This window comes from Cyanistes caeruleus, chromosome 5 (genome assembly GCF_971803275.1).
Source record: "Cyanistes caeruleus chromosome 5, bCyaCae1.hap1.1, whole genome shotgun sequence".
NCBI lineage: Eukaryota > Metazoa > Chordata > Aves > Passeriformes > Paridae > Cyanistes > Cyanistes caeruleus.
The window spans coordinates 27366310-27379166 of NC_141705.1; the positions used below are offsets into that span (position 1 = coordinate 27366310).

At 43.8% G+C, this 12857-nt stretch overlaps 1 protein-coding gene across 1 annotated transcript; it reads left to right on the top strand.

Annotated features, from left to right (window-relative positions):
- The first annotated feature begins 1189 nt into the window (after nucleotides 1–1189).
- On the top strand, nucleotides 1190–10647 carry TMEM165 (transmembrane protein 165). Its single transcript, XM_086887971.1, has 6 exons — nucleotides 1190–1413; nucleotides 3006–3231; nucleotides 5344–5519; nucleotides 6102–6284; nucleotides 8405–8510; nucleotides 9752–10647. The coding sequence occupies exons 1-6, from the start codon at nucleotides 1243–1245 to the stop codon at nucleotides 9826–9828; spliced, it is 939 nt and encodes a 312-aa protein (XP_086744097.1). The 5' UTR covers nucleotides 1190–1242; the 3' UTR covers nucleotides 9829–10647.
- The last annotated feature ends 2210 nt before the right edge of the window (nucleotides 10648–12857 follow it).

A 12857-nucleotide genomic window follows, 5' to 3' on the forward strand; every position in this document is an offset into this window, starting at 1 on the left:
ACACAAAATGTTGTGCCTCTCTCTTGGCTGTCACATCCCTCTCTTCCATCAACACTCTTGTAGTTTCAATTCACCATGGAACATCAGCAGTCATGTCTTGGAACTGCATCTATCTGTATAACTTTTTTAAGTGGTTCTCGAGAGGCTCCTTGAGCCTGTGTCCAAACATCCTCTGTTTAAATGGTATTCTTGTCCTGTTTCCTAAACTGCTCCTCAGGAAGCACATTCCTGTCGTTGCTCTGGGGAGATCATTGGGGCACATGGCTATCCTGGGCTTCCCAGGGAGAGCATCATCAGGAGTGCAGTGTCCAGTTCTGGGCTCCTCAGGGCAAGAGAGACATGGGGCTCATGGAGCAGATCCAGTGGATGGCAAGAGAGACGATTAAGGGATTGGAGCATCTCTCTTGTGAGGAAAGGCTGAGGGAGCTGGGCCTGCTCAGCCTCAAGGAGAGACTGAGAGGGGAACTCATCAATGTCTACAAGTATCTAAAGGGATGGATGGTGCCAGGAGGACGGATTCGGGCTCTCCTTGGTGGTACCAACCAACGGGACGAGAGGCAGTGGGCAGAAACTGATACACAGGAAGTTCCACCTGAATACGAGGAAGAACTTCTTTACTGTGCATGTGGCTGAGCACTGGGACAATCTCCCAGAGAGGTTGTGGAGTCTCCCTCACTGAGACACTCGGGAACTGCCGGACACGGCCCTGTGCCGTGTGCTCTGGGATGGCCCTGCCTGGGCTCGGGATGACCGCCGCGGTCGCTCCCGGCCCGACCCGTTCTGGGATTCCGTGCTCGGGGCGCACGACCCAGCCCGTGTCACCCCTACACGAAGCGCTGCCGAGCACTTGCGCATCAACGAAACCGAGACGTGTCCGGGCCCTTCCTACGCGGATATTTTGCCGCTCCTCGTCCCTCCCGCTGCGCCCTTTCCCTGCCCGCAAGCAACTCCGAACGGGAAGGGACGCGCTTGGACCCGCCCAGCTCCCCGGGAACGCCGCACAGCCGCCTTTGCCCGTCGCCCTCGGGACGGCGGGAGCCGGAGGAGGGGGCGGCAGCCCTGGCCGGGGTCTCGCCCGGCGCGGCGAGGCAGTCCGGCAGGCAGCGGCGGGCCGTGTGGGGGCGGGCCGTGGGCGCGCGGCAGGAAGCGGGCGCGGCGGGGCGGGCGGGGCCGCGGCGCGGGCGGTGACGCGGCGCCCTCAACCGGGGCTCGCGCCGCCCCCCGGCTCCGCGCTCGGCCGCCATGGGGTCCCCGCTGCCGCCGCCGCTCCCGCGGGCCGCCGCGCTGCTCCTGGCGGCCGCGCTGCTCCTGGCGGCCCCGGCGCGGCTCCGCGCCGCTCCCGAGGAAGAGCCCGGCAGGAAGAAGGAGCCGCCGCCACCGCCGGCGGCGCAGGGAGCGGAGCCGCGGGCCGAGGTGAGGCGGGGACGGGCCGCGCCGGCTGCCCGCGCCGTGCCCCCCGCGGCAGCGCTCGGCCGGCGCCGCGCTGCGCCTTCCGGAGGCCGTCGGGCTCCGAAATTACCCGCTTTTAGCAGAAAAAGAGGAGAGCTATAGGGCCACCGCACCTTCCTCTTTTTCTGCTAAAAGAGGGACGTCTATGTCCGACATGGGGAAGGGGTCAGTGCTCTCTTCCCCCGTAGAAGCAGCTGAAAGCAGGCTTTGTTGCTACTCCAAAGCTGCCAGGTTTTTTTCTCTCAACAATTAATATCAATTCCTTTGCGTTAAAACTTACTAAACAGTGCTCTCGGTGAGGGGATTCTAGTTCCACTGATTACACAGAGGGGTGGAAAAATTACTGACGTGTGGCTTGGTGTAGCACGCCGGGTGTCACAGACCTAAAGCAGAAAACATAGGGAGCTGCAAAAGATGAAGGAGCTCTGGGAAGGCAGAGTGTGTCACACACAGCGTGGGAGCTAAGTACCAACACCAGAAAACTTGGAGCACAGCTGAAAGTGGAGTGCTGGGAAGCCGTCATGTCAAAACACGCTGCGGGCTGTCTCTGCTAGTGGATGTGCTGGGGCAAGCTTTCTCAGCCGTCCCTGGTCAGGGATGTGAACGTCGGTATAGAGATCTTGGGCCTTGCTTTTGATCTTAGATACCTTACTGTGCGTAGAAGTAAACACTTTGGTGAGTGAGTGGGAACTGGAGTGTGTTGGTCTGGTTTCACCACTGGGGTGTCTTAAAGTTAAGTTTTCAACAAACATAGAGCAAGTGCAAAAGAAGCTGATGAAAACTGGCACAAAATTTCACTTTGACTCAAATGGAAAAAGGATAAATGTAGGCTAGATATTAAGAAGAAATTCCTTCATGTGAGAGGGGTTAGGCACTGGTACTGGTTGCCCAGCAAAATTGTGAGTGCCCCATCCCTGGAAGTGTTCAAGGCCAGGTTGGATGGAGCTCTGGATGAGCAGTCTGGTCTAGTGAAAAACGTTCCTGCTCATTGCAGGGGTCTTAAAACTAGATGATTGCTAAGGTCCTGTTCAACCCAATCCATTCTGTGACTCCATAAAAATTTAATGCGTCTGAGATGCAAAGATTTTGCAAGGGAAGAAAATTATCCTGACCATTTTTTCATGGGCTTCTTTTCTTACTAAGGTATCATAGTCACCTAGTTTCATTTTGAAGCACTTATTTATGTCAGAAAACTGTTCAAGGTTAAGGTCATAAAATATGTAGGGATTTTAAAGAAGGCAGTATTAGACCTGAGCTGACCACATTTTGTTGTTGTGGTGGTTCTCATGCTCTGGTAATAGCGTGCACAGTGAAGTAGTGTTTTAATAATCAGCAAGATCTGATCCTCTTGCCTAGTGCCTAACTGGCAATTTGAGGTGGGCATCAGCTAGGAACTAGTTAATGATCATCAATGAGCATGAGAGGTCTTATCTGCTTAAAATGTCACAGGATGGTATGACAGGAGAAATACAAGGTTTTTTATTTCTGTCTACTAAGCATTCAAGCCTAATTGACAAGCAGGATTTGTTTTGTGTTTTTCTCTTCCCCCCTTACAGAAAGGCTCCTCGCTAGTTGCTCCAGTCCACATTGTCAGTGAAGAGTCAGGTGACAAGACTAACTTGGGCTTTATTCATGCCTTTGTGGCTGCTATTTCGGTCATCATCGTGTCGGAACTGGGGGACAAGACCTTCTTCATCGCGGCCATCATGGCCATGCGCTACAACCGCCTGACTGTACTGGCTGGTGCTATGCTTGCCCTGGGACTGATGACGTGTTTATCAGGTTAGCACTCTGCTTTACTCCGTTTTGGCTTATCTCTTAAGAAGTGATGGGTATGTATTCATCAAAAAAAATTAATTGGAGTGCAGGTAGTAAGTATATGCAGTTTTCAGTTTTGAGGAGTGTGAAGCTTTTCCTGTGGAGCATGGAATCTCAGCTCGAGTATTTAGGCTCTTTTCTCAAATGAAGTCTTTGACAGTACAGGGACTGACAAAGCCTCTAGGCTTCGACTGCAGTTTAAGGAAGAGGAATGAGATGGAGAGCCTAAGCACTTCCTTTGATTTTTGGACTGGTTTACTTTTTTTTCCCCACTCCTATAAAATTAGTGTGCCTAAAGGGAATGTGGGAGTGGCTTCTGTCTTTCCTCCTAAGGCAAAAGATTCTTCGTATGATGACACATTTTCCTCATCTGACTTGTATTCCTGCACACATAGCTGTTTGGATTTGTGCTGGGAACTGCGTAAGTGGAAGACGGAGGGGAGGGAGCGGGAAGTAAGGTATCAGGTGGCACTTGAGGAACCTGTAGATGTGAATGTAAAATGGAGCAGCCTTCAGGTACCTCAGAGGCGGCACGGAGTTTGTCTGTGTGCTCATTTCTAGCCATACCCATTTCAGAAATACTTGAAATAGTGGTGGTTGGTTTGTACACGCTGGAGACAGCCGGTTCACTGGTGCAGGCTGCTTGGCAAGTGTTTCTGTGAATGGTTTTTGGGTGTGTAGCTGTTGCTGTGTACATTGCTGCAATTATTGCAGGTGTAGTTAGAGCAGTTTCCACTTGCATTCTGTGTCATTTCTTCTGCCCATTATGGCTCTCTTTTCCTATACAATTTTTTTCTTCAAATCTTTCTTAATGCTTTTTCATAAAAAGCTTTTCTGCTTTTATCCCTTAGTTTTTCAAAGTGTGCTTGACAAAATAAGCTGTCTTACAGTTCTGATTATTTCACTGTGTCAATGCTTATGTATGTAAGAAATGCTAAGAAAAGGATAGTTTTTTTGTTTTTTGTTTTACTGCAGTATTTTCAGTCTTTTTAAAGGAGTTTATTTAGCTTTGCAAATAGTACTGCTATTTGTATATGTATGTGCTGTGTTTATGAGTAATGAAGCTGATTAATTCTGGTCTCATTCTTACTTCTGGTAGTGGCAGTGCAGAATTATTTCTAGATCATGTAGTAACTTCTGAGTGCATTTTTCAACTAAAGACGTGCATAAAAAAGAACACGTGGTAATATGCTTCCTTTTAGCTAATTGCATATGGAATAAAGTAGCAGAAACACTTGTGAGTGCATGGTCCAAGCAACCTTGAATGTAAGGTGTAGACTTTTTATTTCTTCCCATTTATATGGGCCTTTTTCTGTCAAAAAAATGCTAAACAGCCTTACTTTGTGAAAACAAAGTACTTTGTCCTGGATACATATTTCTTATTTAAGAACTAGTTTTGTCTTTTAGTTACCTCTAAAAGACACTCTGAAGGTTGCTTTTCAGTCTGTAAGTGGGATCTGCCTTTGAAATAAAGATCAAAGTTAGTCACACTGTGTGTATGTGGGTAATATGGGGGACAAGGGAGTAGTAATGTGCACTTGGCAAAGCAAGACAGACATGGATTCACCCAGCTGGATGATTTGTAGATATGCCTGGTAGATTTACCTCATTGAAAATCTTATTCTAACTTTATGTGATAAATGAAATTATTGGAAAGAGATGCTATCCAGCATGCAAGTGGAATTAACTGGGGTACACTATGACTAACCTAACACAATTACAGATGGTAGTTTCACGGTGTGCATGGAGAAAGGCAGGACTTGCACAGACCTTGATGGAAAGATAATGTTGTTTGGACTGGCTCTCAGGAGCAGCAGCACCTCAACATTGGCTGGAGTGCATTGTCTGTGTCATTGTGGACTTCAGTCTCTGGCATGACCAGTAATGGTTGGAGATTCTAGCATGTTATTTTCCAAAAACTTATAAAATTATACAAAAGTAACAAAAGATGAAATATTTATTTTTCAATGGATATTTGGATTGCAGACTTTGCTAGCAAGCAGTTCTTAGATGTGGGAAAAACAATTATGATCCTCATGGTTATTTTTTTAAGTGACACATGTGTTTTCTTTTCAGTTTTGTTTGGCTATGCCACCACGGTTATTCCTCGTGTGTACACATACTATGTGTCAACAGCACTGTTTGCAATCTTTGGCATCCGAATGCTTCGGGAAGGCTTGAAAATGAGTCCAGATGAGGGTCAGGAAGAGCTGGAGGAAGTTCAAGCAGAAATTAAAAAAAAAGATGAGGAAGTAAGTCATAAAATTGCTGTTAGTTACAGTTGGTGGAAGAATTATAGATGTGAAGCTGCAGAGTAGCACTGTCATATTTGCGGTGTTCAGCTGTGTGACAGATAAACTGACACAGAAAATGTGTGGTAGATGAGATGGAAGTGGCCCCTGGAGGCTCTTTCAGCAGGAGATTCCAGTCCTGTGGCAAGCCTGGCTTCTTAGGAGAGAAGGGATCTTCTGCTTAGCATGGGTGTTTTTGACGTGTTTTTAATGCTATACTAGCAGAGAGGACACCAACAGTTTATTCTCGGCTCTACTTTTATTTCTTTTTGTACAAGAATGGACAATAATCAGAGATTAGAGCTGATTATAACTATATGTATGTGTGTATATTTCCACATACATACATGTGTGCATATACTTAGCTATTTTTTTTTGTAATGTTGACTGTATAATTATGTTGATAATGCAGCAGGCAGTGGGTTAATAACATTCTAGAAACTAAATGTCTAGCTTTATTGTTAAGTGTTTCAAATGTTTAGATGACATTTTTAATTTTATGGTTATTTCTTGTTTTGTTTTTTTTTCCCTTGACCTCCACAGCTTCAGAGAACTAAACTGTTAAATGGACCAGGAGATGTGGAATCTGGGCCAGGCACCACTATACCTCAGAAGAAGTGGCTACACTTTATTTCGCCAATCTTTGTTCAAGCTTTTACTTTAACATTTTTAGCAGAATGGGGCGATCGTTCCCAGTTAACAACCATAGTCTTGGCTGCCAGAGAGGTGAGTGTTCAGAATCCCTTGCTGTTCTTTTGCTTTTTTTGGGTTGCCCATTGAGAGGTAAGAGACAAAATGCTCTTGCAGGAGGTATCAGATTCACACCTGCTGCCTTGATGTGCCTTATGTAGTTTGTGTCAAGACCTGGCAGTAAATGCACTGCAGCTCTCTGTAGTATTAAAACTACTGTTACATGGTTGGGACTGCACTGGCATTTCTGGAGACATCTGCTTTATATTATGGAGCTGTATTCAATTGGGTTGTGTTACAGTGTTGAGAGATGTTACAGAAGAGATGTTTTTTTTCTCTTTGTGGTCATTCAGTTTTAACTGGGTAACTTTAAAAGATACTTCCATTCCATCAAGCTTTAAATTGTTACATACCTCCTCAGATACCTCTTGTTAAAATATGAGTTAATATAGTACAGTGTATAGAAGGGCAATAAACCCTAAACTGCTGGGCACTAAGTAATGCTATAAATTAAATTATATTCATTGTGGTGATTAGAGTGTATATAACTGTATTATACTTGAAGATGAAGGCTTGTAGTCAAGCTTTTAATAAACATAAGTAGCTTGCCTGTGCTCTTTCATGCATTGAGGTAATTTACATTTTTTTCCCTAGGACTCATGCTCCTTTTAGGTGCACTTTCAGAAGTTCCCTAGGGATAAATCAGGGCTGTGTAATGAAGGAGGCTGTAACCTGCAGGAACCTCTTGTCTCTGTTACAGTGTAGGGAAGATGTTTAGAGCTAACAGCAGGAGAGGATGCTCTCATTGTTCTTGGGAAAAAATGAAGCACTACAGCCTCTGCCCAATTTGGTAGGCAAGTTGCTTAAGCCCATCTTTTACAGGGGATTGTTGACTTCTGGTTTGCATTTCCTAAGTGTCCCCCTAGGAAGTGTCTGTCAGAATCTTTAGTCTGGTTTGTGTAGTGCTGAGCATTGTAGTTAAAACCTGTGGGCTGTACTTGCAGAATATGAAATGTTCGTAAGAGTGCTACCAAAGAAAAAATGAATTGGGGGTAACTTAATGCTGCCTTTCAAAATCAGTAAATAATTATGATGGATGGAGTGGAGGGATGAGATCCACCTTCTGCTAGAGAGGGCTGTATAGGTAATTGCTGGCTGTAGGGATACCCAGGGACTCTGGATATCTGGTCCTGATATATTCCTGATATATTCTGAGTCCTGTTTCTGGGGGCCTGTTTGTTCTGCTGGCCCAGCCCTGCTTCTTCCTGCACTTCTTGCTTTCCAACCTGCCGACTGCTTGGTGCTCGCCACCTTCTCACTATCTTGTGGTGTTGGTTCTTTGTGTTGTCTTCAAACCAAAGAATTTCTTAGATAGTTTTGCTGTTTGCCTCTTTGATATTTCATGCATTCCTCAGGTGATGGCAGCAGCTTTTTTTTTTCCTGTTGGAACTAAAAGTGTCACACAGAGATGAGCAGGGGACATATGCTGTCCTTAACTCTGTAATTTCTAAGGAGACCTGAGAAACCTCTTTGTGTAGTACAGTTGTTCACACATTGAGGAGCTGCATGTTATTCAGTGATGTGAAAAGCTGTTGTTGACAGTAGATCATAAAATAATTTATTATCCTCTGGACTTCAGGTCTTTCATGATTTCCTCTTTGGATGACAGAGCAGGGCAGAGTGTGGAGCACAAGTGGGTGAAGCAGGGCAAAGAACTTGGAATGCTGTAGCTGCTGAAAGCTTTCGTTTGCAGTTCAAGGACTTACTTCTCTCTCTCTTTATAGATAGGGTGGTGTTTTTCCAGCTGATGTATATTGTGTTTCTCAACAGCTGTCACCTTCCCTCTAGAGGTTGCTTATTGGTTTACCTACAGCAGAGCAATTTCTGGATCTGTAATTAAAAACTTCAAGATATTGCTTGGCTGAAAAATGTTGTATGCTCCTATCTTAGGCTGGATTTAAGTCTGTCTCACCAGCTGATGTTCACTATCACTAGTCTTTAAGACAGTGCTGGACAGCAGAGCAGAGGAATCACCAGACAGTACATGCTTGGCAGTCTGCAACCAGAGAATCAGCACTGCTCTGAGGTTGTTGTAGGACTCATGGGTTTTCAACAGTGCTGATTTACCCCTTTGTGCTTTTTTTTTCCCCTCTTAGGACCCCTATGGTGTGGCAGTAGGAGGAACAGTGGGACATTGCCTATGCACTGGTTTAGCAGTTATTGGAGGGAGAATGATAGCACAAAAAATTTCTGTTAGGACTGGTAAGTGAAAACTAACTCCAACCAAAAAAATTTAATGCTGGTAATGTTTGTGCTGTTCATGCTTGGGAACAGTGCTTCTCAAAACTTCTGGAAAACCCACAAAAACTGGTGGTTTGTTTTGGATTATTTGGAGATTTTTTTTCTGAGTCTGTCTTACATCCCACCTTATTTTGCTTCACTATTAGCTACTCCTTTTGGGAGACCAGAGGAAGGAAATACAGTAATTTAAATGGTCAATATTTATTGTTTGACAGTGGATAATAGAAATTCTGTTGCAATTCTGCATCTAGACCATCAGGTCAGCAAGAGAAATGCATTCCAATGACTTACACCAGCCATTTAAAAGCCACAAAAGCTACTCTGTGTGGCATAAATGTTTTTTTTATCGTACCTGCTAACTGCAACAGGCAGGACCAGTAAGGCTGGGTTGTTTGTTTTTCCTTAGCTTAGGTTGTAGCTTGCTTCCACTGTCAGTTCTATGATGTGGTGAGATTTCTTGCTCCCAAGAATAATCCTGTGAAGCTGTTTCCTATATATGTTCATTCAGAATATTTGTTCTGTAGTTGCAGAGGTGGTAAAAAAACAACTTCACTGCTAAAAGTGAAACATGCACTCTGTTGTGTTTGCCAAGGAAATTGGTGACAAAATGCTAATCTAACAATGGTTTTGTATGCTCTAAGCACAGTGTGGATCTTGAGCCACAGGAGTAGCCTTGGACTAAAACAAAGATCCTTCTAGCATGTTACTTTGTTTAAAGATTCAGGGAACATATACAGTGGTGCTTTCCCAGAATTCTGTCCCACCCTGTAGCAGGTGGTGGCCATTGCAAGCAGTTAATGTTTTTGATACCTTTTCTTTCTATACAGTTGCCTACAATGTGCAAAAAATGCTAATTATATGTCAGTCCTATTTGATGGCTTGCTCTGGCATGAGAATATTTTATCCTATTTTCTGCCATACAGCCAAGTACTCAACAGCAGGTGTTAACCTAGTTTTATAGTGGCTCAAGTAATGAGTGAAACAAAGCTTCCTTCTGTGGGCCAGAATATATTCTTGGAGATGCAGTTAGATGGTGGGTTGGCATATGGGCATCTCAATACTGATCTAGAAACAACATCCACTGCTTGTAGCATGAATTTTTAAGTAAGGTTATTTGAGAATCAGACATTAAAAAGAAGTTTGTAATATGTCATGGAAGAGAATTACTTTTTGATAACTAATTTCTTGTGTTTTATTTTCAGTGACAATCATAGGAGGCATTGTCTTCTTAGCATTTGCATTTTCTGCACTATTTATAAGTCCAGACTCTGGTTTTTAAAATTTTTCATTGCTGTAAAGGAACAAGGATTGGAAGCATCAAGCAGCTATCCTTGTGCATTTTTGTATATAATGTACAGAATTCTAGTTAAACAAGTGCTGAAGATGAGACACTGAACTTTTTATAGCGGATGATTCATGGGACTGATGCATTTATGGATGCAGTGGAGATCTGCTTATTGTCTGTTTTTTTTGTGCTGTGGTGCCTGCTCCCATGGTGGGATTTGAGTGGTTTTCTCACTTGCTGGACCTGGCTCAGCTGAGTTCAAGGATCTACTCTCCAAAGTACTGAGAATTCCTCTTCCTCCAACACACAGAACCACCTTTCCTGTTTTTTCAAGAGCTCATTCTTCAGGACTCTTGAGGCAGACTGTGTTAAGGAGAAAACTGCTGGCTCCCACCTCCAAAGATGGTGGTTCCATGGTGCACCTGAGGCTGGATAATCTAAGCAACAAGGAACTGGGAGCAGTTCCTATGCCATCCAGTGGCTGAGCCAACCAACAGAGAATGTCATAAACTTAATTTAGAGGGAAAACTTCTTAATCAGGGATTTTTATCAGGAAATTGATGTGGGGTGATTAACAACCTACTGTGTTCAATATGCAATCTGGCTGGAGCTAGTATTATTTGAATTTTTTTTATTTTTTTTTTTTATTAAATATTAATGTATGCAGAAAGTAATGAAGTGGTCCAACTTAACCATGTTCTGTTCCCAGGACTGAGCACTAATGGAATTCTTAGGTTTAGATATATTCCTGATTTTTCTTTTTAGGAATAGAAATGTAATCTGGAAGAGTATTAATAAAACATAGTGTCTCCATTTGTGTTACATTTAGTTTGTTTTTGATAGCTGCCATAATTCCTGCCACAATGGTTTACCTAGAGCTTATGTACTTTAGGTGAAGAAAGTTTACTATATTTATTTTGGTTGCTGGTTAGTGCCAGTGTTATAAAGCCTTTGAAAATGTTGAGCACTGAAGATACATGGGTTGCAGAAATACATGCTTATCTCTGCTCTCCAAGGGTGATTTGGATTCTGAGCCTGTATAACCCACTAAGCTCTACCTTGTAGCAGTCTTGGAAGATAGAAGACATGGTTTCTAATATTATGAATCTGCCTTTTTTCAAAGCTTAAGTACTGTGGAGAGTTACAGATTTGACCATTCCTTTTGTACATCAGAAACAGAGCAGCCCTTAATCCTTCTCTTAGGATTCTCTTTCCAGAAAACCCCTTAATGCCATATTTCTCAAACTCTTAAGACCACAGCAGTGCAATGCCCGGCACACATGGCGGTATGAAAACAGGCTGCCATTTCAGGCCCCAGGTCTACATGTTCATGTCTTGGCCCAAAGGAACTGTATGGTCTGGGGGGTTTTGGGTTGTTTTATGGGGTTTTGTTTGTTTGTTTTTTATTTGGTTTGTTTGTTTTCTTTTGAACCAAACTTGGTGACGAAAACCTGTAGACTACTTTTTCCCCCAGTCTGAGGACCTACACTGTCCACAATGAGTTTCAGCTCTTGGCAGGGAATGCATTTATAGCAGAGGTCATGTTAAAAGGGCAGGAACAGGGATCTGCAGGGAAGAGCCTGAAGTTCTGACTGTTCATGGGACAACTGCTTGTTGTGTTAATCAGAAGTGGTGCTGCTAGATGTTTATACAGGCCCATCCCAGGCAGGGTAACTGTAGTGCCACCTAATTTTCCTTTTTAGGAATAGGAATGTAATTGGGAAAAGATGTGGAATTTTTTTTTCTCAAAATCCAAAAAGCCAACTCAGTTTGCCTTGCTCCATTTGTAGAAGCTTCCCAAAGTTTGTGTGTGCTGCTTAATGCTATTTTTGATATGAAGTTAGGCTCTTAGGATCAACAGAAGAATGAAGCTCTTCAAGAGGTTGTCTGTAGAGGTGAGCATTGAGTTGCAGAACGAATCTCTGCAACTTCCACATCTACTTTTTACTGTTACAAACTTACACAGATGCCCAAGTACTACTTTTGCCCAGTCATAACAATGTATTTGGCTGCTCTCAAAGACCAGCTAGGCAGGTTAGTTTGAATAGTGCTGTTAGAATAGCTTTTTGATTTATTTTTTAAATTTTTTTTAATTGACTTGTTGGAAGTCTAGCATGAAATTAGGTAGCTCATGAAATTTTAGTAAAAGCTTTGAAAGGTGCTTCAGTAGTTGCTACTAGTTACAGTGATTTAATGTTGTTTATTGCCTGTTGGAATTTTAAAGAATTCAGTTTAAAGGATTGAGTTGGGATGTAAGGAAAGACTGTTGAAGGTGATGGAGGGACCCAGTGCCATATTCTCAGCAGTGCTGTATCTGCTGAGCTGTTTCTAGCACAGACTTGGCCTTGTCCCTGCACAGTGTCTCAAAGGACTTGCACCCTGGCCAGCTCTCATCTGTTGGCTGGTTCGGGAGCTGGGGTTTTAGCAATTTTTATCAGATTTCTTGTCATTGCAGCACATTGCCAGCAGCGAGGGGTGTACTGCTGTTCTGTCTTAAAATACCTGGACACTAGGGATATAGGCAAAATGTAAGGACATTTATATATAAGGCAACCAGCTGAAGCCTTGATTGCCACAATCCTGTGCCCTTTTTTGTTCTTTGGTAGCTGGAGAACGTGAAATGCAGTGAGTGAGAGCCTCAAGTGCTGAGGGCTCTGCAAACCATTGTGTCTGCAATATGGGAAATGGGCAACCGTCCTCCACAGGTTTCCATCCATCCTGCAGCTCTCCCTGCTGGGGTGAGATGCAGTTGATTTCAGCTGCTGCCAAAGGAACCTTGAAAGCAGCATCTAACACAGGAATTTACAGCTCTGACTGCACATTACAGCAGAGGTTTGCAAGTGCATACTGCCAGCAATTCCTCACTTCCAAGCAGTAGAAGTAAAATGGAGATGGTCAGTTCTACTGGGATGGGAATTTCTCACATCAGCTGAAATATTTACAATGAGAAAAGCTTGTGATATTTTCAAAGGTGCCTATTCCCAATCCTTAGGTACAGCCTGTCTCATTGTGCTGTATATGGC

Coding starts and splice junctions, on each gene's coding strand:
- TMEM165 (XM_086887971.1), top strand. CDS start 1,243: ATGGGGTCCCCGCTGCCGCCGCCGCTCCCGCGGGCCGCCGCGCTGCTC. Junction 1,414..3,005: donor GAGCGGAGCCGCGGGCCGAG/GTGAGGCGGGGA, acceptor CCCCCCTTACAG/AAAGGCTCCTCGCTAGTTGC. Junction 6,285..8,404: donor TAGTCTTGGCTGCCAGAGAG/GTGAGTGTTCAG, acceptor TTCCCCTCTTAG/GACCCCTATGGTGTGGCAGT.